Source organism: Talpa occidentalis, unplaced genomic scaffold (assembly GCF_014898055.3).
Source record: "Talpa occidentalis isolate TD23 unplaced genomic scaffold, MPIMG_talOcc4v2.1 talOcc4.11, whole genome shotgun sequence".
Classification (NCBI taxonomy): Eukaryota; Metazoa; Chordata; class Mammalia; order Eulipotyphla; family Talpidae; genus Talpa; species Talpa occidentalis.
In genome coordinates, this window is record NW_023601104.1 from 97,154,912 (window position 1) to 97,181,887 (window position 26,976).

At 38.2% G+C, this 26,976-nt stretch overlaps 1 protein-coding gene across 1 annotated transcript in view; it reads left to right on the forward strand.

Annotated features, from left to right (window-relative positions):
* Positions 1-432: 432 nt before the first annotated feature.
* Positions 433-26,976, forward strand: part of ATG2B (autophagy related 2B) — a 63,641-nt gene continuing 37,097 nt past the window's right edge. Inside the window, exons 1-16 of the mRNA XM_037503944.2 lie at positions 433-630; positions 6,921-7,083; positions 9,160-9,312; positions 9,806-9,908; positions 11,116-11,278; positions 12,370-12,549; positions 15,625-15,721; positions 16,257-16,442; positions 17,767-17,921; positions 18,014-18,119; positions 18,786-19,047; positions 21,213-21,363; positions 22,056-22,148; positions 22,262-22,450; positions 24,278-24,551; positions 25,886-25,988. Of these exons, the coding sequence (XP_037359841.1) occupies positions 469-630; positions 6,921-7,083; positions 9,160-9,312; positions 9,806-9,908; positions 11,116-11,278; positions 12,370-12,549; positions 15,625-15,721; positions 16,257-16,442; positions 17,767-17,921; positions 18,014-18,119; positions 18,786-19,047; positions 21,213-21,363; positions 22,056-22,148; positions 22,262-22,450; positions 24,278-24,551; positions 25,886-25,988 (2,540 nt within the window). The 5' untranslated portion in view covers positions 433-468. The remainder of the gene's footprint in view (positions 631-6,920; positions 7,084-9,159; positions 9,313-9,805; positions 9,909-11,115; positions 11,279-12,369; positions 12,550-15,624; positions 15,722-16,256; positions 16,443-17,766; positions 17,922-18,013; positions 18,120-18,785; positions 19,048-21,212; positions 21,364-22,055; positions 22,149-22,261; positions 22,451-24,277; positions 24,552-25,885; positions 25,989-26,976) is intronic.

The following is a 26,976-nucleotide window of genomic DNA, read 5'->3' on the forward strand; positions in this document are numbered from 1 at the left end:
CAATGTGGCGTCACTTCCGCCCGCGCCCGGCCGCGCGCCAGGAGTCTGGTCTCGCGAGCGCGCTCGGAGCGTACCCGAGGCGGGAGCGCGCCCCGCGGATGACAACAAATTGGTCGCGCGGCGGCGGTGGGAGCGCCCGACTCAGCCCCGGCCTCGGGGCCCGCCGCCGCCCCTCGCGCTCGCCCGCGCGCCGCCCGCGAGCGCCCTCGGGCTCCCCGGAAGGCCCCGCGCCGGGGGCGTCGGGGGTCCTCGCGCCGGGCCCCCGGCAGGGCGAGCGCGAGCTGCGATGGGGTCGCCCTGAGGGGCGCCGGCGCCGGGGGAGCGTGGAGGGGCCGCCCCGGGCTTAGGCCCGTCGCCGCCGTCCGCCGCCCCGAGGCGCCGCCGCCGCCCGCCGCAGCGGGAGCCTGGGCCCGAGGCCGGAGCCGCCGCCGCCCGCCGCCCCAGCCGGCCCGGCCGGCCGCGCTCATCATGCCGTGGCCGTTCTCAGAGTCCATCAAGAAGAGGGCCTGCCGGTACCTCCTGCAGCGGTACCTGGGCCACTTTCTGCAGGAGAAGCTGAGCCTGGAGCAGCTCAGCCTGGACCTGTACCAGGGCACCGGCTCCCTCGCCCAGGTCCCCCTGGACAAATGGGTAAGAGCCGCCGCCCGCCGGGACCGCTCTCCCCAGCGCGACCTGGACGATTGTCACCCCGATGGGTGGCGCTCAGCTCTTCCCTGGGAAGTGTTGAGGTCCGAGCGGGGCAGGGCTCAGAGAAATGTGCCCAAGGATCGATTGATAGTGAGTTTGTGCCCCCAATCACGTGTCCCAGAAACTTAAGAGGGACGCCATTGAGGCAGGGGGGTGTCTGAAGGAGGAGGTGACGGGGCAGTCCCTGGCGGTGGGAGGGGCCGTGGGGTTCTGTGGCAAACAAACCCTATTTCCTGGGATGACACTCCGATAAAATTAAGGGCGAGAAGGGCTTTTGGAGGCGGTAAGCCTTTATTTTGGGCAGGCTCCATGCCCACCACCTGCTAGGTTCAGCTTTGGCCGTGGGGAGAATCAGGTGGAGGCCTCTGTCGGCTTGCCCGCTCTTGCTTCGGGGTGTGTTTACAAGGCTAGTTGGTGTTTGCCAGCCTGTGAATGGTGGTGTGGCCTCGTCGTGCTGCTGAGTTGTGCCTGTTGATTCACGTGACCGATCTCAAAGGCAGGTGTTGCAAAAGCGCTGAAGCTGCAATTTTCAGACATTTTAAAACCTGCTTTCTACTTGTCATCCAGAAGCCGTGAGCTGACTCGTGTGTCTTACAGGTGCTTCATGTATATTTCAGCTCCTCTCATGCCGTTGTACTTGGGTTTGTATCTTCAAGGCTTTGCGTTTTAATGAAAGCATATTCAGCCTTGATTTTAACAAGAATGGAGTGGCTTCCCACCTTCCCGCACCCCTTTAGTTTTTTCATTAGTTTGCTGCTTACAGCTTGAATCCGTTGTACCAGTTTGGAGTTTGACTATTCTAAAAGCAGTCCTACCCGTAGTTTACATTTAGGAAAATCATAATAAATATAGGTTACTCTCTTAACGTAAGTTTACACAATGATAGGAAACCTTCCTCCTAGCCCCCCATGAAGCAGTGTGACAAGCTTAAGTGTTTTTTTTTCCCTTTTATGTGAAAGTATTTTAACAGAGTATTCACTTCCTTAGCTATAGAAACCTGAAAAGCTTGAATTATGGTCCCACCTTATTATGATCCTTATGTTAATTTGTAACACTGTGAATAATCACATAATGTGATTATTACCAGCATGTAGATGACAAACTAGGGAGAATACTTGAGACAGTGGAAGGAGCCCTGGTTTGACTCCAGTGGGTTGCAGAAAGACCCACTCTCACACTTAGGTAGTCCCTGTTGTCATAGGCAGCCAAATGACATTGGACAGTAATTCATTTGAGCATAGTAAACATCTGTGGAGTATACACTCCGTGCTAGACACTGTCTGGGTAGAATTCTTACCAGAAGATTGGGATTCTCATGGATATTTTTGATTTACTGAAGTAAACTGCTGAGGGGAGCAGCAAGCGAGACAGGAGAGGTCAACTGCGCCATATGTGGGTTAGCCCCCTGCCTGGGGATTGAACTCAGGACGCAGAGGTGAGATCGCTGAGACTTAACTCCTAGGCCACCAGGGAGGCTCCTCTGATGGACAGTTTTGAATTCAAGGATCCATAATTCCATACTTTTGGTACAGTTATGAATAGATTATCTTGAGGGAGACAGGTTAGACATTAATTATTGTCTCTTGTGGGTTGAATAACTTTATGCATTACTTTTGGATGACTTCACATTAACACTCTAAATTAGGTATTTTCCATTTTCAGATGGAGTTAAAAATTTGCCCCATATCTCACAACCAGCAAGTGGTACAGAGAGAATTAAAACATGTCTCATTTCCAAACCCATTGTTTTCTCATTAATCACATGGTTTAACGCCAAGGAAAGGACAGCTAATGTTAACTGAGCATCTGTATTTTAGGCACTGTGCTCAGCACTCTCATTTGTGTGGTTTTACTGACTCCTCATGGGCAATCAGAGGGTGATATTTGAAGTTTACAGTTTGATTTCAGGATTGTTGGCAGAATAATTTGGCTAGACTTCCATCCCCTTGAAGATAAGCTGCATGCCCAACCAAAGCCGTGATGTCAAATAAAACATCCAGTTAGCATTTGCTGGTGTTAATTTACTTATTTATTATTAAGTGTGCTGTGTTAATGACAAAGATAAATCTTGATATGACAGCTAGATGTAACTATCCAAAGTTCTGATTCCAATTTCACTTTCTTTTGATCCTTGATTTTTACAGCTTTCACTACTGAAAAAAGATACAAATATTCATAGATCCAAATGGAAGACTGCATGGATCACTGGGAACATTACTGTTGCAGTTCTCAACCATCAAGTGTGCTGAGATCCTGTTGAAATTGACTGTGACATCCCTCCTGTGATCTCAAGCAGTTATTCTTGCTAGTTAGCTATAAGGCATTGCATCTATATGTGTATGTATATACATAAATACACACACACATACAGATTTATTTTATTTTATTTATTTTTAAAAGATTTATTTATGCATACAAGAACTGGGGTAACAGGCCAGAGGTGTAGGGGGTGAGAGGATTCACCAGAGACAGAATGGGGAACAGAACAGGCAGACTGACTGAAATACACTGCTGAGGGGAGCAGTGGGTGAGACAGGAGAGGTCTGCTGCGCCACGTGGATATTTCCCTGGCCGGCCGGGATTGAACCAGCACTGCACAGGCTGTGTGGACAGCTTCACAGCACTGTGCTCAACCCGCTGCGCCACCAGGGTACACCTTCTCAGGGGATGCCCTATCACTCACTATTAAAGTGATACTTTTTCTTTGAAAAGATAGTTTTGTTTTTTGGAATATACCTGTTAGGTAGCATGTACTGGTGGTAGCCATCTGTTATCATATAAATGGTTGGCATTTGAAACTCCTTATGTAGAAGGAAATTGCTGTCATCTTTTAGTTCAAACCATAAATGCTTGAACATAAGAAAATCCAGGAAATCAGAAAGTTATTCTCACTTTCTGTTAACAAAGATCCTACTTTTTAAAGGTCTGTTTTTGTTCCATAGAAAGTGTCCTCGAGTGTTAGCATGTTTAAATGAGCATCCAGCCAAGGGTACTACTCTTTATTCTTCCCTATTATGGGACTACGTAATCTTTTCTTTGTACCAGTCTGTAGGGATGGCCAGACTAAGAGTGCCAGTGCCCATTTGTGTATTAAATATTAGTACAATTCTTAAATCTAACAATGTGAAAGTTTACATAGAATGTCTAGTTTTCTTTTCACATCCCTAGAGGCCACCTGTTATACTCACTGAAGTATGTTTATAAACTGCACTTTGGAGATTACTACCTTAAAGTGGCTTGAGGAGGTAGCGAGCCAGTAGAAGCAAGGGAATGGGAGCCATTCCACAACTGGATTGGACTCTTACTCGTTCATGAATTCTTTTACCCTTGAAGTGGTCAGAAATGCAAAGTGTTGAAAGAAGGAAATTCTATTTTGGTAGGAAGTTGGACTTGATGACTCATTCTTTTCTTTTTAAATTTACTTTTTTTCTTCTAAGTGGAGCTTTTTCATTAATTGATTCAATATGTGTATTGAACCATTAGCATTTGCCACTATGAGGGAGTGGGGCATGTAAATGTGAAATCGACAACATGAAGACTTTTCTTATAGAAGTTCAGTATGTCCATCACAATAGATGTTAGTTAATGATTTGTTATATTGAACCTTTTATTTTCAATTTAATAATATTCATTGCCTAGTTGCTAGTGCTATACTGGTATATGTAATAAAAATAAATAGTGATCTTCAGTTTCTAAATGCTGTAAAAGAGATTAGTGCTGTCTTTTCTTTTTCTATCATATACATGAAACATTGATGATGATTGAAAGCAAAATGTCCTTAAACAGAAGGAAAACTCTAAGGTAATTGACTCTGGTTTGCTGAGCAGCTCAGGTGGCTCTGGAATTATTGAATCACATAGATATTCTTAGTAGCGTCATAAGGAAATGTTGCCTGAGTAGATAATGGGGAGTTATTTGGCCAAGTAGATTGAAAATTTGTCCTGCTAATACATACTGTAGTAGATCTTGGGGTTTCAGAATGAGTGAATTTCTAAGTACCTTCCAATACAGGATATAGGAGATTTTGCACACCTGCATATAACACTGTATATAGGTGTGACCCATTTAAACATCTTATACTGGGGGATACATTATATTGCATGATAGTTTAAATTCCTGAACTGTTGACTCTAAAGCTATTTTCTTAACGTTCACCATATTATTTATTATGATACATTGTGGACTTTGAAAAATATTTGAGTTTTTGCCTGCTTTTGTTGCGCTGTCCTGTTGGCTTTCTACATACTTGTCTCTCTGGTACTTGTAGCTCTTTTGATTTGCCTCCTATACCTGTTCCCTTTTTTATACTTTACTTTGCCGGTTCCTCTTTCTCAGCCCCTTTCTTTAACATAATTCTACCCATTCCTTTGGTTGTGGCTCTCGCTTCACTCTGTGGCTTCATTTACCAGTGCCCTCTCTCTCTCCACCCACATGGCCTTCTGCCTTCAGGACCAGGGTATCCAGCTGCTTCCTGTTCAATAGTCAGCGTGCCCTACCTGTCTACCTAACTGTACTCTGGGGAATGGAATTCCTCCTCTTCCCCTAACCTGCTGCTTCTCCAGGTTTCTCTTTCTCAATAAAGGGCATGCTATCTGGCAACTGCCCAGGCCAGCAGCCTGGCTATCATTCTTTCCTTTCTTTACCCCCTAATATGTAACAGAGATTCATCTACTTCTAACTGTCCTCAGTGTCTTTGTCTTTGCCAAGCCAATTTCTCTGCCTTCTTTTACTTGTAACATACAAGAGCTGGGTTTAGTCCAGAGGTGTGGGGGGTGAGAGGATTCACCAGAGACAGAGTGGGGAGCAGAACAGGCAGACTGACTGAAATACACTGCTGAGGGGAGCAGCAAGTGAGTCAGGAGAGGTCTGCTGCACCAAACGGGAAAGTGCTCCCTGGCCAGCCGGGGAATCGAACTCTCGTTGGAGAGGCTGCAGACAGCTTCACAGGTTGCATCTTTACAGGTTGCATCTTTACCCCTTGCACCACCAGGGAGGCCCTGTAACAACCTTCTTGCCTGAGTGTTGCTTTCCTCCAATAAATGCTCTCCCTGGCAGGGGGAGTTGCCACTAACAAATTCTAACTTGACATGGTGTCCTTGCTTAAAATCCTTCAGTGGCTTCACATTACCCTTGAGTTAAATTTTATACTCTGTAACGTGATTTTATACTCTGTAACGTGAATTATAGTTGACTCTTGACAAACATGGGGGTTTGGGATGCCAGTCCTCCTCCCTAGTTGAAAAATCCATGTATAGCTTTTACTGTTTAGTGGTGAGATGAATTGCAGGGAGATGATTAGCATCACACAGCACAGAGACTTGCAGCCCGTGAGCTCACTGCAATAGCAACCTGAGGTGGCTACGAAATTATTCCAGTAGTAACTTTAACTTTAGGCAGTTATGATTGCATGTTTGTTAACATCTCTGTGGCGAACAGTGCTGTGTGCAATCTGTAAATGTGTGCGTAAACTTTGTTAAATTTTAACTATATAATGTGTGTGTGTTTTATGGTAGTAAATGATAAAATGGACCATTATCTACTACATATATTTTATGCAACGATGACAAATCTTTGCGCTTTTTTAAATAGTTGTAGACAACATAGTTTTGACTGATTTTTCCACAAATCTCCAGAATTTTTCCAATATATTTGTTAAAAAAATCTACCTTTAAGTGGACTCACACTGTTCAAACCCTTGTTGTTCAAGGGGCAGCTGTACAAAGCTCTTTGGACCTCACTCACCCTTGTCTGTGTAGCCTTATCCCTGGCTCATCACCCTGTGCACTGCACCAAAGCCTAAGGTAGCTTTTCTCCTTTAAGGAGCTGTGGAGTTCAAGTATGTGCGCATATTTTCTCACCTCTGCTTTCTTTGCATATGCTGTTGTTTCTGGCTGGATCACTTCATGTGGCTAACGGGCCTTCCAGCCTCCACTTAAAGTAATAGCATATAGCACTTCCTTGGGTGACTTGCCTTGAATGTCCTGGTTTGGTTCCATTTCATACTCAAATTGAAAAATGTATTTCCTTTGCCATGTAATCAGCATGATTACATGTGTCTTTCAAGGTAACATTTCTTGTAAGTTTAGTGAGACCGGGGAATCATTTTTATCTTTGTTCCTGCTTTCTTTATATTCATGGTTCCTGAAACATGTTCAAGCATATTCGGCATCTTTGAATGAGCTAACAATTTTGAGTTCTTGTGACTTTAGAATGCACTTGGTATTTCTCTTTAGTGTCTCAACGAGATCCTGGAGTCAGCAGATGCACCTTTAGAAGTCACTGAAGGATTCATACAGTCAATTTCTCTGTCAGTTCCCTGGGGCTCCTTGCTACAGGATAATTGTGCGCTGGAAGTGAGAGGGTTAGAGATGGTCTTTCGACCGAGACCCCGCCTAGGTAGGTGTGTTATATGTTTGCTTTATTTTATTTTTATTCTCCAGAGATCGGGAAAGTATTCTAATTAAATTCAATTAAATTGAATATTTGTGAGATTTTCTGTAGATAAAATACTAAGACGGGTCAGGGTAGGATACGTGTGACTGTACTGCGATGTGAGCTTTATTCCTCACTCTGTTTGCTCACAGCAACTGGAATGTAGAGGTGATTTTGTTTGCTTAATTATTTGTTACCAGTCATCTAAAGTGACTTTTAAAAATTCGAAGTATTACACCAGAGAACAAGGAAATGCTCAAATACTGATGGAGAAATGTTATGGGATTGGCTTTACGGGGCTCCTGTTGGCCAAATCTGGGAAAACATGAGTAACAAAAAGAAAAGTGACAATGATGACACTAAATTAAAAGAACCCTAAGTCCACGTTACTATAAATAGATATGGAAGGGAGGCAGGGAGAAGGGAGAACTTTTCATTGCAGTAAAATACCTACTTGTAAACATAGAAAGAAATGAGAGTAAAACTGATTTAGGCAGGAATTATCAATGAATGCTAATATCATTTGGTAAAAGGAACTAGATATTTGACAGTATCAGACTATCTCCAGTGACTTCTTACAAATAAATAAAAGTTTGCTTTATAGTGGAGAAAATTGAAAGTCACCACCATCACGGGTGATTGAACTTAACCAGATATTATTCTAATATCTCCATTTTACACAACAGGAAATTAAAGCACACATAGGTTAATAACTCGTGCAGGGTCCTAGCTTGTTAAGTGGATAGAGGGAGCTGAACCCAGGCAGTCTAGTTTTGGGGTCTCTGTTTTTAACCACTGTTCTATCTTGGATCTTATTTTTCTCTACTGCAAGGTATGTGTGTATGTATTTTACAAGCTAGTAAAGTAGTAACTTAAGTTTCTTCTTTTAGTGACAAATGGTACTTATAAAGATACACTTGAAGAATTATAACCCCATGTGCTGTCCAAAACACCAAAGTTTAAATCATACATAGTAGGATTTTGTACCTTTATTTTGAAAATTGGTTATCTGCATGGAAATCTTACTCATATTTTGGTATTTGATTAATAAGAATATCTTATCTTTTAACTCTCATGAGTAGATACAATACTTACCTATGGAAAATAGTTTCCCCTTTAAAAATATTCCACTGGAAGATAATAATGGTGGATTTCTGTCAGTTTGTTTGGAATAATGTAAGGAAGTGTGGTGGAATTCTCTCAGAAGGGGAGATCTGGAAAGGATTTTTCACAGTTCATGGGCTTCTTCCTCCAAGGATGCTTTTCTATTTTATGGGTATACTAACCTGTCACAACCCAGGTCAGCTGCTGCTGTCTCTGTCAGATTTCTGATCAATTCCCAGAGCTAGAAGAATTAACCTCTTCTAGTTATTATAGTGTGTTCTAATGGCATTCATTTGTTGCCTACTAATTTTTCTTTTTAGTCATATCTACTATATATTGCAGGCTCTCTGAGAGCAGAATTCGTAATTATTTTATTTTTTTGGTACCCTATAGCTAACTTATGGCCTGCCATCCAAATCCGGTCTGACACATGTTTTTGTAAATACAGTTTTATTGGGACACTGCCATACTTATTCGTGTATTTTTTCTCTATGGCTGCTTTTGTATTAAGCTGAAAGAGTTAAGGAAAAATGCGAGAGACACCAATGGCCCATAGCGCCTAAAATATATATACCCCCTGATGCTTTACAGAAATAGTTTATCAACCCCTGCTCTGCAGATTTAGGACAGTACCACATGTGTGTAAAATTGCTTGTTAGTTCCTTGTGGAATGACTATATGAATTAACACTTGGCAAAAATAGATCATGAGAGCACATGTCTCTAGACTTTTTTCAGTGATCTGGGTTTTACCCCCCTCAGTTATTATAAGGTGATGTTTAAATCTCAAGAGTAATTTTTAAAATATTGTATCTCTGGGTAATACCATGGTTTTACATATTTCATGGAAAATTAAATATCCTTTTAAAACATGTTATTTTAAGAAGTGACTATATTGTAACTGAGAAATTACTTAGGATTAATTTGTTTTCTGCAGCAACTGGTTCTGAGCCTATGTATTGGTCAAGTTTCATGACTAGCAGTATGCAACTGGCAAAAGAATGTCTCAGCCAGAAACTAACAGATGAGCAAGGAGAAGGATCCCAGCCTTTTGAAGGACTTGAAAAGTTTGCGGAAACCATTGAAACAGGTTTGGCATTCTTGAATATTTTCCAAAATTTTAGATTTTATTTAGTAATTCTGTACCATTATTTACTAATCTTGTGTAAAGAAATCCACTGGAGTGATTTTTAAAAGAATTACTGTCCTCACTTCAGAAGTTTAGAATAGAGGTTATTTAAATATTATATTCAGTTTAATTCATATGTGTTTATACCATGGTTCTGCCTTCATTTATTTTATTATACTTGCATCTTGCATAATGGAGGGATTAAAATCACCGATAGTGTTAGTCGTTGCCCCAAGTCTCTGTTGAAATAGACATGGGGTGGGGTAAGCGCTCAATAAAGCAAAATATTTATTATAAAACTAAAGATTTTGGGATTTTTAAGGCAAAGAAATTCATCTTTTTAATTTGTTTTATTTCTTATTGGATTAATATATTGTTTGTTCCTTTCATTAGAAGATTTTATTTAATATACAGTTATCTCTTATGCTGATGGTTACCTGTTTGTTTACGCTAGTACTGAGAAGAGTGAAAGTCACTTTTATAGACACTGTCTTGAGAATTGAGCATGTGCCAGAAAATTCCAAAACTGGAACTGCACTTGAAATTCGAATAGAAAGGTAAGACTGCGTCTATTGGAAAACAAGTGACCTTATTCTTTTCTTTTATAAACAAATCTAATATGACTTTCAAATTAGATTTCATGATAATTTTGGAGATTGGAGGTGATGATACTAAATTAATATGTTGCATAATTTTAGAGGAGGGGGCTACTCTACAAGGCATATTTTAATCCTATTAATGAAAACATAAACTGTCAGCTGGGATATATTTGTATATAATACTTTGTTGAATTCAAAGCAAGTAATTCTCTATTAATATGAAATTGAAATAATGAATATTTAGTGCTACTAAATTTAAGGCACCTCTTGGAGTTTTTCAGTTTTGTCATGTAAACAATGCACTGTTTAGGCAGTTTACTTAAGGCGAAAGACTTTTTTCTTTGCTGTGCTTGATGTAAGGGCTACCTCTAGTATCCTTAAAAGATAAACACTTCACTTTCATTTTTCTGTGTATGCCCACTTGGAGCCCCTATAAATAAGTTGAAAGCAGGAATTGATCTAAACAGTCACACCTGAATGTTGATTTGCTGTGGTAATTGTTCATGCCAGGTGAAGGTTCAACAGAATAAGTAGAAAGGCGCTTTGTACCTGCTGGAGGAGATGGATACATACTCTGTCGCGTCTGTGGCCCATATCTACTAGTGGCCTTTACCAGATTTGAAGCTTATGTTTTGTGGCTTCTGTCTTTCACCAAACATGCCTATGGGCAAAACAGTTTTCTTGATGAATCTCTGAAATTAGGTTACATTCCCTTAAATGGTATATTTAAAAATATCTAAAACCTCATGCATTTGGAATTATGTTCTGGATTTATTTGAAGTGAAGATTAGTCTCATAAATTCATGTAGTAGTCATAAGAACTCAGGAAGTGTCAGACTTGTGACCGGAAGCCAAATGCTGTCTTACTTTTACCCAGAGATGTCTGTGAGGGAGTGCAGGAATTATTTTCTTGGAGCTGACTCCAGGAAGTTGTTAATTTCCCCCCACATTTTGAAGCCTCATAAAATTATCCTTCTTGGGATTAAGTTTCTTCATGAAAATAATTACTATCGTTAACTCTGTGGGTAGTGCTGACACACTATATTTTCTATGGACTGCTAACACTTGAAAAATCCCTTTAGCTTAAAAAACTATGCATTTCTCTAATTGCACATGGGTTTCTCTAGGGGTCTTGTACAAATGCGCTTTTGTTTTTGACTTCCAGAACTGTATACTGTGATGAAGCTGCTGACGAGTCCTTAGGAATTAATGTACATCAGCCCACAGCTTTTGCTCACAAGTTACTTCAGCTCTCTGGAGTGTCTCTCTTCTGGGATGAGTTTTCTGCATCAGCAAAATCTTCCCCAGTGTGTTCAACTGCACCAGTGGTAAGCAAAACAAAACAAAACAAAAACATAAAAGTGAAATCATAGATTTTTTATAAGTTTAAATGAGGACTGTTAAATAACTTTGCTAGGGTATAATGTTTTAATGAATTCCCATCTGATCTGGGAGTTAATACAAATATTAAGTATTGGGACTTATGTTTCAGAGATTAAAAAAACTGGCAGATGTACTTTCTGCCTGCCAGCTTACTGTGTATTAATTTCATAAACATTGAATACTATGTCCTGGGGCAATGGTATATTAGCATCTAATACCCTTTTATGGTATAGGCAGGAAATAAGCAGTGTTTGTGCTTATCTTACATAGTGAATTTCTGAAAATTTATCTAGAAACCATATCTGAAAAAAACTTCCAATTCGGGAACTCTTTGTCCCTTCCAAGGACAGAGAATCCTTTTATAAATTAGTCATTCCATAATTTATCTTTTACATTATTTTAAAATCAAATTTTCTTTTTTGTAAATATCAAATCTGTTTATTAGAAGGCCATATTTCCTTATAGAATGATAATTAAATTTTATTGCTATAACCTGGACAGAGAATGTGCTTTTTTCATGAAGTTCCTTTTTATTATTTATTTATTTATTTATTTATTAAAGATTTATGCATACAAGAGCTGGGGTACAGGCCAGAGGTGTTGGGGGTGAAAGGATTCACCAGAGACAAGAATGGGGAGCAGAACAGGCAGATTGACCAAACGACACTGCTGAGGGGAGCAGCGGGCGAGTCAGGAGAGGTCTGCTGTGCCATGTGGGTTGTTCCCTCGCTGGCCGGGGATTGAACTCGTGCTACAGAGGCTGAGGACAGATTCATAGGTTGCGTCCTAACTGGTTACGCCACCAGGGAGGCCCATGAAGTTCTTTTTTATGATTTGCCTTTATTATGAAGATGCTGTGCTAATATACTGTTGTGTTTCATGCTGGCTGTGTGATACTGATCTATCCACTGTACTGTAATAAGAGTTTTGTATGTTATATATCTTGCTCTTATTAAATTGACTTTATGTTTGCATTTCAATTTACTTACACTAAAGTATTTTAAAGAATCACTTTTTTCTTATTGCATTATTGTAGGAAACTGAGCCAAAGTTGTCACCTAGCTGGAATCCTAAAATTGTTTATGAGCCACACCCACAGCTAACTAGAAATTTACCAGAGGTAGCACCCTCTGACCCAGTGCAGATTGGAGGGCTAATTGGTAGATTGGAGTTGAGTCTCACATTGAAACAGAATGAAGTACTTCCTGGAGCTAAGGTCAGTATTTGTTTTATTTTCATTAGTAAAGAGCAAAATAAAATTATAAGTATTCTTTGATACATGCAGTGACCCACTGATAGGCTAATGTAGATTATTCTATCTCCAGGGTACCTGGTATTCTTGGGTCAGCATTTTTACCCTCACTAGGTTGCAGAATTCACATGAGAACTGCCTTTACCCTCTGCCCTAACTCAGGTTTTAGAGCTGCTTCCTCCACTCATTCCCTCATTCTAGCAATTCAAAAATCATTAGTTCACCTAACTAGGAATTTATTAAAGAACCTCTGTCATAAAATTAAAAAGTTTAAAAAAGAGATTTGCAAAGCAAGAAATTGTAGAAGATGTTTAAGTATATGTATATAAAAAAAATAAAAATATCCATCTCTGTGTTTTGAACAGAATATTTGTTTTCATAGTTGTGTAATATTTATGAAAAGGAATTGACTCTTCTCATGATGCATAGTAGCTTTTTGAAGACATTGTAAAGATGGCTATTCCTGTTTCTTAGGGAGCAACATTAAGCAGTCTGTTGGAGAATCAGTCAGTTAAGTGTATTTGTCAAGTGCTATATTTATCCTTTTAAAACTACTTTTCAATATAGTCTCTGTAAATTGAAGTTTAATTAAGAAGATACCAAGGTTTATACTTTTTTGCTTATTTGCTGATCTAACTAGTGCTAGATGTTTGGGTGACTATTACAGCCAGACCCTGTGAAGTCTGAGCAAATGCAGAGATGAGTGGAATGCAGGCCTTTACTTTAATAAGAACTTTAAGAAGGGGAATGGAAATAGTTGTGGAAACATGGCAGAGGGAACCATTGAGTACGCGCGAATGTATGTACAAAGTTTTTCAGAGGTTTGACGGGTCTCCAGAAATCCTCCTTGGCTGGGCAAGTCTGACTCCCATTGGAGAAAGTCATGATTAGGATGGCAACGTTCTCATTACTGGTCATGGGCCCTCCCCTTTTCCTGTTGCTCTGTTATACCTGGTATGTGACAAAATCCCTTCACTAGGTTTTAAGCCGCTCATAAAATAGCGTGATGGGGGTGTGGGGAAGGAATAGCATGACGGGGAAATCTCTGCCATGGTAACCTGCTTGGGAGGCTAATACAGCGAAGCCTTTGGGGATGGTATTTCTCTATGAGGAAGAACCATACCAATAACTTTCATAGTTCTGTTTTGATTAATTATAGCCCTCAATATTTGCATATTTGATCTGTGTGCAAGCCCAGATTTCATGCATTGATATGTATTGATTAGCATTAATGCCTCTTAGGTGTTAATTTTGCACATCTGTATATAACATGACAAGTGAACATCTAGACTTTTGCATTGTTAGCCAGTGTTTAACATTTGGAGATGTTACTGTTTTTGCCTGTATGGTGATTTTCATCTAACAACTTGAGTGTTTGTGTTCTTAATTAATAAAAGTTCATACTAAATGGAATAATAGAAGTTTTGGAATATTTGCATTGAGAAACAATGCAAATCTTAGTAGAAAAAGATGGCATCACGTAAGTGTGCTCCAAGTATCAGCTCTTTACTAGTTCATTAGGCTTTAAGTCTTTCAAGTGGGTGATCAAAATGTTGGAAGTTTTCATACTTTTTGGTTGTAAGACTTATTTCCCCTGCGATGGTGTGTAAGTCCATTTTAGCCTATGTTTGCAGGAATGCATTATATATAAAAGTAGGGAACTGCCTATATTAAATTTAGAGACATTGGGTTTCAATTACCATTTTACATTGAGTTTGTAGTTAGCTTAGCTGATTTAATTTTTGTATTTCTGTAGTCCTTGTGCAGATCACTTTATGAACTTGTTTCCTGATCTGTTAAATAGGAACAATACTTAGAGGAAATATAGCAAGAGCTCCTAGCAGAGTGCTCCAATACAAAAAATTAAAAGTGATAGTAATTATTAATATTACTTTTGGAAAGTTCATTATATTCTTAGTTCAAGGAAATTTCTCAAAGTCACCATGTAATTCATCTTTGCCTGATTTATTTATTTAAAAGATTTTTTTGTTTATGTACACAAGAACCGGGGTACAGGCCAGATGTGTGAGAGGGTGAGAGGATTCACCAGAGACAGGGCGGGGAGCAGAACAGGCAGACTGACCGAAATATACTGCTGAGAGGAGCAGCGGGTGAGACAGGAGAGGTCTGCCTTGCCCTGTGGGTATCTCTTCGGCCGGCCGGGATCGAACCTTAACTGCAGAGGCGGCGGATAGCTTCACAGTGCTGCGCTCAACTGCCTGCACAACCAGGGAGGTCCTGATTTATTTATTTTAATTTGCGTTTTTAAAATTACAAAATCCATAAATAGGAGTTAGTATTAGCAGAACTAAGAGGTGAAGGAAAAGTTTAGGCAGGTGTATTCAACTCTTTAGAATGTGATGTAAAGAATAGAGGTGTTGCTTTTGTCAGTGTATACTCCATAGGAATGAGATGAGAGTGGGATGAGGCTTTTATTCTAGAAGGAAAAATATGCAATAAGTTGGAAAAGAAGAGGAAGTCCACATGAACATCTTCTTCCTTCAGTATTTCTGCTGTGGTTTCCCCCTGCGCCCTGCCAGAGGGTGGGCTTTGTGGATTTCAGTAGGTGTTCAGAGATTCTGTTGGTAGAGAAGGTCCTTATGTGCCCTGCTAAGGAATGAGATGTATAGGCAAACTTATGAAAGTCGATTGTATTTGCTCTTGGTTTGAATCAAGCTTTAAAGATTAAGTCTTTTGAAATAATGGTGGGAATGAATCCTCTTCTACTGCTTCCTTGACATTCTTTCTTGGAGACTCTCTTAAGGCCTCCTCAGTTCCTTAAATTCTCGGGAAGCTTAAGTGGCACAAAGTGTGACATTGGACTTGCCAACATGGACTTTCTCAGGGAGATTTTTGCTCTTAGAACAACAGTCTAGTGACCTTTCAGTCTTTTCATTGAGATTGTGTGAATTAGTAGAGGGAATCTTAAGTAAATGAAATCTAAGATTAAATAATCATTATTCATCAGTACTTTAAAATAAACTGGAATTTGTGGATGTTTATCCTGAATAGTTTTTATTTTGTTTTTTCTTTTGGAAGTTGGATGTTGACGGGCAGATAGACTCTGTTCACCTGTTCCTGTCGCCACGCCAGGTGCACTTGCTACTGGATCTGTTAGCAGCTGTTGCCGGACCAGGCAAGTAAACTGTTATTGCTTTTCATTCTTTAAAATTTTTTAGTTGAAATACAGAAATTCTGTATATAGAAAATTCTATTATATTGGAATGCGAGAAGTTAAAGATTTATTGTAAATAGCAATCCTAAATACTTAAATTTGATTAGCTCTTTCAAATAGTGCTACCATGGCATAAATTGGAACTCAGGTTATTTATATCATATTCTTAATTTAAAAAAAAAGATCTGACTTTTATTTCCTGGGTTGGGGATAGTGCCTCATACAACTGAGTAACACAATTCTTGAACACAGTATGTAGCATACATTTAAAAAATATTTTCAGTGCCTCATCTCTCAAAGACAACACTTTGTGATTCCTACCTAGCTGCTTAAAGCTATTGCTTAGATCTCTGGTTGATGTCAAATAGTGAGGGCTTTGTATTGACTGTGCTGTTAAGTTGTCATTGGGTCAACTTAATGGCAGTTGGATGGTGGGTTTGGGAAAAGAAATAATTAACTGACTCCACATTTAATTACTGTTTTGCTTTCTTTTTAGAAAATTCTAGCAAAATGGGGTTAGCTAATAAAGAGAGAAAAAATCGACCCATGCAGCAGGAAGATGAATATCGAATTCAGATGGAATTAAACCGGTATTATTTGAGAAAAGATTCTCTCCCAGTGGGTGTATCTTCAGAGCAAAGCTTTTATGAGACAGAAACGGCTCGTACACCTTCTAGCCGTGGTAAGCACCTCATAAAGTTGACATCAGAATCATTCAGTATCATAGTAGAGCAAAGTAAATTTACTCTTGGCCACTGTTAAGTGGAGTTTAGTAATGAGAGAACAAAGATTCACACTGTGAGGAGGTTTGAGCTGGTAAGTTGACCTAACCCCCAAATTCCAGTGATGTACTGGCACTTGTGCTGGTGTCCTTTTTTGATTGTGTACTTTTATTTTGTAAATCAGGGCTTTTTTTTTCTGTAGAAAGTCAATTTACAAAAGTGTAGCTTTATATGGAAAATATTGGAGGTAATTATTCATTTTGTCAGATTCACATAATTTACAGTGGATTCCTTTAAATAGTAGCCCTTATGAATTTATCAATTATATGAAAATGTAATCTTTATCTAGTTTACCTTATATTTGCAGTTGTTTCAGAATGTATATGAGCATATGAGCACTAATACCATAAATAATAATCAATTTAAGTAGAGAATATTGAACCAAACTAAAAATTTTAGGTTTACTCAAGAAATTCGGGTATTATATACTTCATGTGCATCAGGGTAAACAACCTTCAAAAAAAAGGAAGTAAAATATAAATAGAATCTAATAATGTTTTCAGCTTTTTTTTTTTTTTTTTTTTTTTAAAATATAGAGGCATGTTTTCTTTCTTTCTTTCTTTCTTTGTTTGTTTTTGTTTATACAAGCACTGGGTACAGTCAGAAGCGCGGGAGGGTGAGAGAATTCACCAGAGCCAGAGTGGGGAGCAGAGCAGGCAGAAGGACTGAAGGACACTGCTGAGGGGAGCAGCGGGCGGCAGGAGAGGTTTGCGCGCCATGTGGGACCCTCCTCTGGTGGCCGGGGAGCAGCCGGGGATCGAACCGGCGCCGCAGAGGCCGCGGACAGCTTCGCAACCCAGCGCTCAACCGCTGCGCCACCGGGGAGGCCCTGTTTTCAGCTTTTTTAAAAAAATAAATGGGTAGATGCATGTGAAAGGAGTTTGCAAGATCTTTATAATATTTTAATCTGGACTTTAATTCCTCAATTGTCATGTGACACTGAAAAACATTGCATGTAATACTACATATCATATATATATTAAATAAAAAACATCATTGGGGTAACTTGACCTTTTGTTAACCCATCTTCAGTTGAGTTTTTACTATGTCATTAATAACATGGCTCTAAAGAAATGACTGTGTTGAAAGTTAACATAACGTTGAAGGCATTGCTGTATTCCAGATGATCTAAAAGAAAAATATTATGTTAATGTATATTAATTTACTCTAAAGATATGAATCACGGGATTATGAGTACAACTGACAAGGTTTCACTCTCTCTAGAAGAAGAAGTGTTCTTCTCCATGGCTGATATGGACATGTCCCACAGTCTCTCTTCTCTTCCACCTCTTGGGGACCCACCAAATATGGACCTTGAGTTATCATTAACCAGTACCTATACAAATACTCCAGCAGGGTCTCCTTTAAGTACTACTGTGGTAAAGTATTACTTAATTTTTGTTCTTTCTTTAAAAAGTTATTTCTAAATTTATGCATTTTATTCATGAGCTTAAAAAAGATTCTTTTATAGCTTCAGCCAACATGGGGAGATTTCCTTGATCATCATAAAGAACAGCCAGGAAGAGGGTCCACATTACCATCTAACCTAGCTCACCCAGCATCTTTGCAGAAGACTTGTAAGTGTAAATGACATTTGTTGGTAGTTTCCACTGGAATGTAATAATTTTAAAAATTATCTCTTTAAAAGTCACCATTCAGGTGCTTTTTTTTTTTTTCCATAATTTTTTACCATCTATTCCATTTAACAAAGTGTAGAAAGAAAATGAAGCATTGTTGAGCACCTTGCTGTCAGGTGTTTTAAAATAACCATTCATTTGTGTAAATATTGAAATATTTTTAGTGAAAAGTTCACCATACATTTCATATGATTATTGCAATTTAAGAGTCTCAGTCAACCACCTGATTTTTGATTCACTTCTTTATACTTTCCTTTAAAAGAGTACCTTAGTTTTCTTCTCTGAAAAATTTAATTGAGGCTTAAAGGAAAAATTGGTGAGCAGTTTTTGGTTAATCTCTGACTCTTTCAATATGCTTTTATTAATGCAAAAGCTTTGTTTGTACATTCCCCTATTATACATCTCTTTCATACTTCAAGTATCAGGGGAGGGTCCTGGATATAAAATGTAGAGAGGTAACATTTTATTTTATCTTACTTGTTTTATACCTCTCAAACTGTTGTGTTTTCACCTGATTTTTAGAACTGATATATGGATAAATGTTTTAGAATTTTGTTATAATGGATTGTTTTTATACTTTATATAATTTTAATACATGTATTTCAGCTCTCCCTTCTAGGTCTGTTTCAGTGGATGAATCCAGGCCTGAACTTATTTTCAGACTGGCTGTGGGAACTTTCTCAGTCTCTGTGCTTCACATTGATCCTTTATCCCCACCCGAAACATCATTGAATCTTAATCCATTGACATCTATGGCGATAGCTTTCTTCACTTGTATAGAAAAGATTGATCCAGCAAGATTTTCAACTGAAGATTTCAAGTCTTTCCGAGCAGTATTTGCAGAAGCTTGCTCTCATGATCATCTTAGGTAAACACTTATTTATTTATTTATTTTTTTAAGATTTATTTATTTATTTATACAAGCACTAGGTACAGTCAGAACCGCGGGAGGGTGAGAGAATTTACCAGAGCCAGAGCAGGGAACAGAACAGGCAGACTGACAAAATACACTACTGAGGGGAGCAGCGGGCAGCAGGAGAGGTCTGCGTGCCATATGGGACCCTCGCTGGTGGCCGGGGATTGAACCCGTGCTGTAGAGGCTGCGGGCTGCTTTGCAGCCCAGCACTCAACCGCTGCGCCACCAGGGGAGCCCCTTAGGTAAACACTTATTAACAGTCTTTGCAAAAGAACCAAATGTGGACCTCTTTACATACCCACCCGCTCATTTCCATTTGTTTTTCTAATTCACAGTTTATTTGTAAGTGAATGTTATGAGTAAGGCTTTCTTGCACTGCTCAGAGACACTCACCATAGACTCACTCATTCAAGCTATTTGGCATGCAGAACAATTTAAATATGAGATCAAGAAGATCTGGAGCTTTCTGACTTTTCTTTAGGCCCCTGCCCTGCTCTTGTCAAATTTCTTTGACTACATTTTGCCATCATCCCCACTGACATTACAATCATAAAAACAGTTTTTAGTGTTTTTGGATTAGCAGAGAAGGCAGTGAGGATAAAGGTAGAATGAACTAATGAGAGTGGACATGGAAGTAATCCACATGCCACTGGCCATGGGGTGGGAAATGATACCAAGGCTAGTCCTGAGCTTGGATGCTACATTTAAAATTTTTGCTTTAAAAAGATAGCAAAACTATTGCACAATGCTGATCATATTACAGTGTATGGGTGTATCAAAGTAGCAGGCTACATACATCTTAAATTTTCACATCATTACATCGCAGATTTTCATTTAAAATAACTATCCAGGGCCTCCCCGGTGGCGCAGCGGTAGAGCGCTGGGTTGCGAAGCTGCCCGCAGCCTCTGCGACACCGGTTCAATCCCTGGCTGCTCCCCGGCCACTGGAGGAGGGTCCCACATGGCGCGTAGACCTCTCCTGCCGCCCGCTGCTCCCCTCAGCAGTGTACTTCGGTCCTTCCGCCTGCTCTGCTCCCCGCTCTGGCTCTGGTGAATTCTCTCACCCTCCCGCGCTTCTGACTGTACCCAGTGCATGTATAAACAAAAAACAAACAAACAAACAAATAAATAAATAAAAATGCCTCTATTAAAAAAAAAAATAATAAAATAACTATCCAAATAGCTGTGATTTTTTTCATGGATTGAGTCCTAATAGATGAGGAGATAATGATATTTGTAAGTATAAGATTATTAATGTGAGAATACTGATATTTTAACATGAAAGTGACCCATGAAATGTTGAGCCATAGTTATTTAATACATTGGTTTAGACACACACATATTAATATTTTTAGAAACCATTTGGGCTTTTTTTAACCTTTATCTTTTTTTTAAATATTAAAATTAATATGCAAAGTAGTTTTCATACCTAGCAAAAAATCCCTACAGGTTCGTAACAGTATTTATAGTCATACTTCATAGTCATTCTTACCAGTTTTGACAAGTTTTCAAATATCTGCCAGTAGGAAATACAACAAGCAACAAAAACTAGAGGTAGACCCTCATTTGAGCTTCATTGATTGAAATTTTTAAAATATTGTGAGATGCTTTTAGATAATTTTAGAAATGATTACATATGTTTTATAGATTTGAAAAACTTTACTCACTGCAGTGAAGATTTTAAAATGTGAAAGAAAGAAGGGAACTGTTGGGAAATAAATTGATTCTGGGTAATTTCTTGTCTGCAGAACTGATTTCTTTAGCTTTTGTAAGGGAATGGGAAATTTAAAGCAGTCTTCCTAGTTAAATTCTCTGCTGGGGAATATTAGGTTTAACAGAGGAGGGAAGCGCACAAGAGACTGGTGACGGTACACGGGTGTCTTAGTGGTGGGAATCTTACAGGGATTACACCTGAGAGGGGAAATCAAACTTGTACAAAATGAATGATAATGTAAAATTATATAAATAAATTAAAAAAAATAGTTTTTAGTAACAACTTGAACTTGTCAGAATAAATAGGTAATTGTTATACTTTATTAATATTGTGTACTATTCTTTGATATGTTTTTTATACTCAAGTATATGAATATTCTTAAATGCTGCATTTTTAATAATAGATTTATAGGTACTGGCATCAAAGTATCCTATGAACAAAGACGGAGATCAGCTTCCCGGTGTTTTAATACTGACATGTCCATTGGGCAAATGGAACTTTTGGAATGCCTGTTTCCTACTGATTTTCATTCTGTTCCTCCTCACTACACAGAGGTATATGCTTCTTCCTTTAGTATTATTTTTTAAACTTATCTTGCTTTTTAAGAATTGTATGAGTAGCAATGATTTTCTGTAAAAAACAGGTAAAGAAGTCGTATACATTTGAGTTTTGTTTAATTAGATTCTGAGTATGGCATTGAAGACTATTAGTAGAGTCTGTTAGAACTTACGCTTTAGAGTTGACTTGTTTTTGAGTGACAGGCAAATGACAGGACCAAATGACTTTAGTTCATTCATTTTTCCAATCACTCTTAATTTTGGAAGAATTCAGTTATTCAGCATATACTTACTGGATGCCTGCTATGTGCTTAGTGCTGTTAAGACAAATGAAATGTCTTGTGTTCATGTATTATTAATATGATTTTTTCCCTAGCCTATAAATGTGTCCTAGAGAAACTTTTTTAAAGCTATTAAAATAGCATTTATTACTGTTACTTCATCCTTGTATACTATTTTTATTTTCAAGCACTTCTTTAGGCATTAATTTACTTGAATTCTCATCTACCTTTTGCAGATGAGGTACTAAGAAGTTAATTTGTCTAAGAGTCACTTTGTTAATGACAAAAAATGAAATTTAAAATCAGCTTTTCTGACTTCAAAAAGTTCTTTCTCCTACTATATTAGCATGTCTGTTAATTCATGTATTAATTACAGGTTAATATCTTACATTTGTCTTCATTTTTAAGCTTTTAATGTTCCATTCCAAAGAACGAACTGATTCCCATCCCCCTGTGTGTCTTCAGCTTCATTATAAGCATTCTGAGAATAAAGGACCCCAGGTAAGAGATCTTTAAATTTTGATTTGATAGGTAGTTTGTTATAACTGTCAGATTTTTCACTTCATTTTGTGTTATTTTTAGTGATCATATTCCTACTTTCTTTTTTTTTAAAGGGTAACCAAGCAAGACTTAGTTCTGTTCCTCAGAAGGCAGAATTACAAATTAAATTAAATCCAGTATTTTGTGAGCTGGATATCAGTATTGTGGACAGGTTGAATTCCTTGCTTCAACCACAGAAACTCACTACAGTGGAGATGATGGCATCTCACATGTATACTTCATATAATAAGCATATTAGTCTGGTAAGTGTCCTAAAAATTGCAAGTGCTAATCATAATTATAGCTAATTAATAGGCTAATTGAAGATCATTTCTAAGTTCAAGTATTCTTAATAGATTAAATGGCATGTTTTATTAAAAGAGCATTATTTGTACTAATGAAATATTGGAGACCTTTTATCTATAGATAGTAGTTAAATAAGTTTTGCTAATATACTGAGAGGAATTTTATGTGGCTATTTTAAGTGATTGCTATAAAGATGATGCAACAGCACAAAGAGTGCTCATGAAGAAGTATGTGAAAAAGTAGAATATATTTTCCACATGAACTTTTATTATAACTGTATAAATAAAATGGGAGGCATAGAAAAGAATAGGTAGAAATATACCAGTTGATAGTACTGATTATGTTAGAGTAATAGAAATAGGTTTTCTTTCCTTTATGTGTTTTTGGAATTTTATAAATTATGATCCTCACAAAATTTCATCTAGTCACTTATTCAATAAACTGTTAAACCACCTATAAAATGTAGCCTATGCAATATAAGATACAGTTTTGAAAATGGAAACATCATTTATAATATTTATAATACTGTTGTTATTGAGCAAGTCACTCTATCACTTTTCCCTAGATCTGGTCCTGGTGTCCTTTCTAAGCAAAGCAGGCGAGTCAGATTTGCGAGAAGTCTATTAGGGACTTTGGGACTGGAATTTGGAGCCTATAGGACCGGGAACAAAATAGGCAATTTTTGTTAAAAAGAAAAGGGAAAATATATTTTAATTTTCTGCTTATTTGCTTCTTCCTTAATTAGTGATCTGTACTCATGTTAAATCAGCATTCTTTATCTTATGTTGTCACAGTTGCTAGTTATTTCCAGTTCTGTGGGGCTAGTGTCTGTATTTGCTATTAGCCATGGATGTGTTGGGATAATGATTTAATATATTGGGTTATTTTTTCTGAGAGGGGTTCAGTACTAGAGAGCCAAGAAGGGGAGAAAGAGCAAAGTCTTGTTAAAAATCCAAGTTTCTTCTGACACAAGATGGGAACTTTCTAATCTGTGAGATTAGAGACTGATTTGTGAAATTGAGGAGTGTTAATACCAACCGTAGGCTAAAGCTTAAGCTTCAATACATTGTAGAGAAAAAAAAAAATACAACAGACTTTTACCTGAAGAGCAAGTTCTTTGATCCTTTTATTATAACATGACTTTGAGTAAATGGTGCATACGTGTTTTGGTTTCTGAGAATCATTTGATAGGATCATACCCTTAGGTTAGGTGGGGAGTTCACGGTGAATCGTTTAGTAATTACTTATTTAGAACTGATGACGTATCAGGCATTGGACTTAGTCCTGGAGATACAAAAATGACTCAGGAATGAACCTTTTTGCATTTGGCACAGTTTATCCAATTTCACATTCAGTCTGTAAAGTGGAATATTGGTGGATAAATCCTTCAATTGGTTGAAATTGGTTGCTATGGTTATCTTTAACCATATTGAATAGTTGGTACATAACTTAACACATTATTCTTTTTAGTGTATAGTAAGATGTATATGCCTTCTGTGGTGCTGGTGTCTTTACTTTGGTTCACTTTCTATTTTAATTTGTGTTTTTATGTTAGAGCTTAAGTTTGCCAGTAGTTTTGACTTTTGTCAATAACTGTTCCAGTATAAAATTTCGTGATGGTTTATTAACATGGTAATAAATGAATAATGGAATTGGGTTTGAATGCTTTATATACTGAGTGAGGAAATAGTGATTATACCTATTGGAATGTTGAATACTAATGTCATTTATGTTTATTTACTTAATATAACATTTTAGTGTATTTTTGATGTTTTGTGTTTTAGCACAAGGCTTTCACTGAAGTATTTCTAGATGATTCACATAATCCTGCAAATTGTCGGATATCAGTACAAGTTGCCACACCAGCATTAAACCTTTCTGTACGCTTCCCAATACCTGATCTTCGATCAGATCAAGAAAGAGGACCATGGTTTAAGAAGTCGCTTCAGAAGGAGATCCTTCATTTAGCATTCACAGATCTAGAATTTAAGACTGAATTTATAGGAGGATCAACCCCAGAACAAATTAAATTGGAACTTACCTTTAGAGAACTAGTTGGTAAGATTGAACATGCCTGTAAAAGAGCCAGATTAAAAACACAACTGCTACTGAAACATGCAACCCAAAAAAGTTCACGACAGCCCCCGATATAACAAAATATAAGAATATTATGTTGAAATACAAGAGCAACAATTTTTTTCAATATTGTGTACAAAAATGTGATGTAAACCAGTTTTAAAGAGAAATTACTAAGCATGGTGATTTATTCACTTTATTAAAATACTTCATTTCTGCGGGGAAGATAGTTCTTTAACCTACATTTTAATGACCACTGACCACATGCTTGTTCAGGGCTCACAGTAGCCAGGCTTTGAGAGTCATTCTGTGTTAGGTACTGTGCTAGACACTCACACATTGTTCGATTCCTTTAATTATCATACTGATGATAGGCTTATTATTTTTAATGATCTTTATTGTTTATAAAGACTTGAGAAGAGGTGCCTTCCAAGGTCATGCAGCAGGAAATGCCAGAATCAAGATTCAAACCTAAATCTGACCCTAGAGCTCAGCATTCAACTGCTAGTCAACTAGTGACCCTTCTTTGTAAAGCTTATTTGAAATGCTTGTGTCTTGTCTTGCTGTGTCAGCTAAGGAAGAGAATATGCAGACTTAGAGTGAGCTAAGTCTATGCAGAGCCCTGGCGGGTCCTGACATTTAACCTGTGGGACCTAAACAGCCTGCCTTGTCCACACAGCCCTGCTACCACAGTCCTCCTCATGCATCTCCCTCTTTGGGAGTAAGCTGCAGAGGTTCCCCTTCCTTGTTCTCAGTCTCGCACATCTTTAGAGATATTTAAAGCTGACTCTTGCTGATGATGGCTTTATGAAAGGGCCCTGAAGGGTTAATTGATCTTCTCTCCGCTGGTAAGAAACTCATTATTCTGGAAGAAGGTCATTCTTTATTTGTAAAATAGAATACACAAACAGGTATAGGGTTATTGTGAAAAGAGGTGCTTGATACAAAGTACATATTTAAGGAGTATACTTATTGCTGTGTTCCTAGGTGAACTGCACAGACTTTCAGGAAGAATAATCATTAAGCAGCACTCAGTAAATGATAGCTGCTGCTTTCCTCTGTCACGACTGGCACCTTGCATGTTAACAGTGCTACTTAGGAATTTGAGTTTGAACAGAAAACAGCATTTTTAACTTAGCTGCTTATCTGGTCTCCCCACATGTATACATGAAGTAGGAACAAATGAATAATTGCTGCACAACTGAACATTGCATTATGTCCCTGGGTTAGAGAATCTTTCCTCCTCTAAGGAGGAAAGTTTGTTTTTTTAAAATAGAGAAGAAATGCATTTCATTTAATCAGTCTTGTTTTATTAGGGTCATTCCAGGAAGAGAAAGGAGAACCATCTACTAAGTTTTTCCATGTGTCTGGTGGAGTAGATGGAGATGCAGCAGCATCAGATGACTTTGACTGGCCACGGTGAGTAAGCAAGTGCATGGGACAGGTGGGTTGAGTGAGAGTTTCTTTTCAAAAATAAATTGATGTAATCCCTTTAACCAACCTTTTGTATATTCAGTCTAGGCCAAAAAATGTTCTTCCTTGATGAAGGAACCCAGAGGTAGATGGACAAATTAAAACAAACAAACAAACAAAATATATATATAGACTACTATGCTATGAAAGGTATAAACCTTTAGATACTGTGGGATACTGTTAGATACTGTGGGAGATGGAGTTATGACTGTATGGTCTCAAGTTAGCCAGTCTACCTAGAGGGACAAAGAATCAACCATTTTAAAAATATTTCAAGGTTACAGGAGAAGAGATAACATATGGCACCATTTGGCTAGTTGTCAAATGAATTTTGTAGTCTGTGAGCACTCTAGGACAATGTATTTCACGTCTAAGGCTTTCACAAAATAGTTATTCTTGGGCCCCATCCTGATTCTGGGGTATAGCCGGTCCATCATTATATTTTTAAAATTACACCTGGTGATTCCAGTGTGCAGGTAAACCTACAGAACCATTGTGCTAGGGTTTCTTAGGCAGAAGAATTCTTCCTTAAATTCAGTTAGCCCGATAATGGGTTTATATTACTATATTTGAAACAACTTAGTTTGCTGGAGGTAGTGATTTGTTATATTGAAAACTTTTCTTTGTTGAAGCCTTTCTGTGAAATAACGTCACTTTTGTTGTGCCATCTTCCTGCCATGTCAGACCTACCAGGCTCTTAGAACAGCCATTGGCATACATGCCTGATAGTGACGGGAGTTTAGAGTGTGTGTTTGCATCCTGAGATGTGGATGTGCTTCAGTCAGGTAATTTGGAAGTACAGTTTACATTAGGATATTTTTTAATTAGGAACAATTATGATACTTTATAACTAGAACCAACTGGGACCACCTCCTTAGGTAGGAAAACCCTAAGTTTCAGATGCAGCACAGCTGTTTGGCTGGAGGGTGCCCTG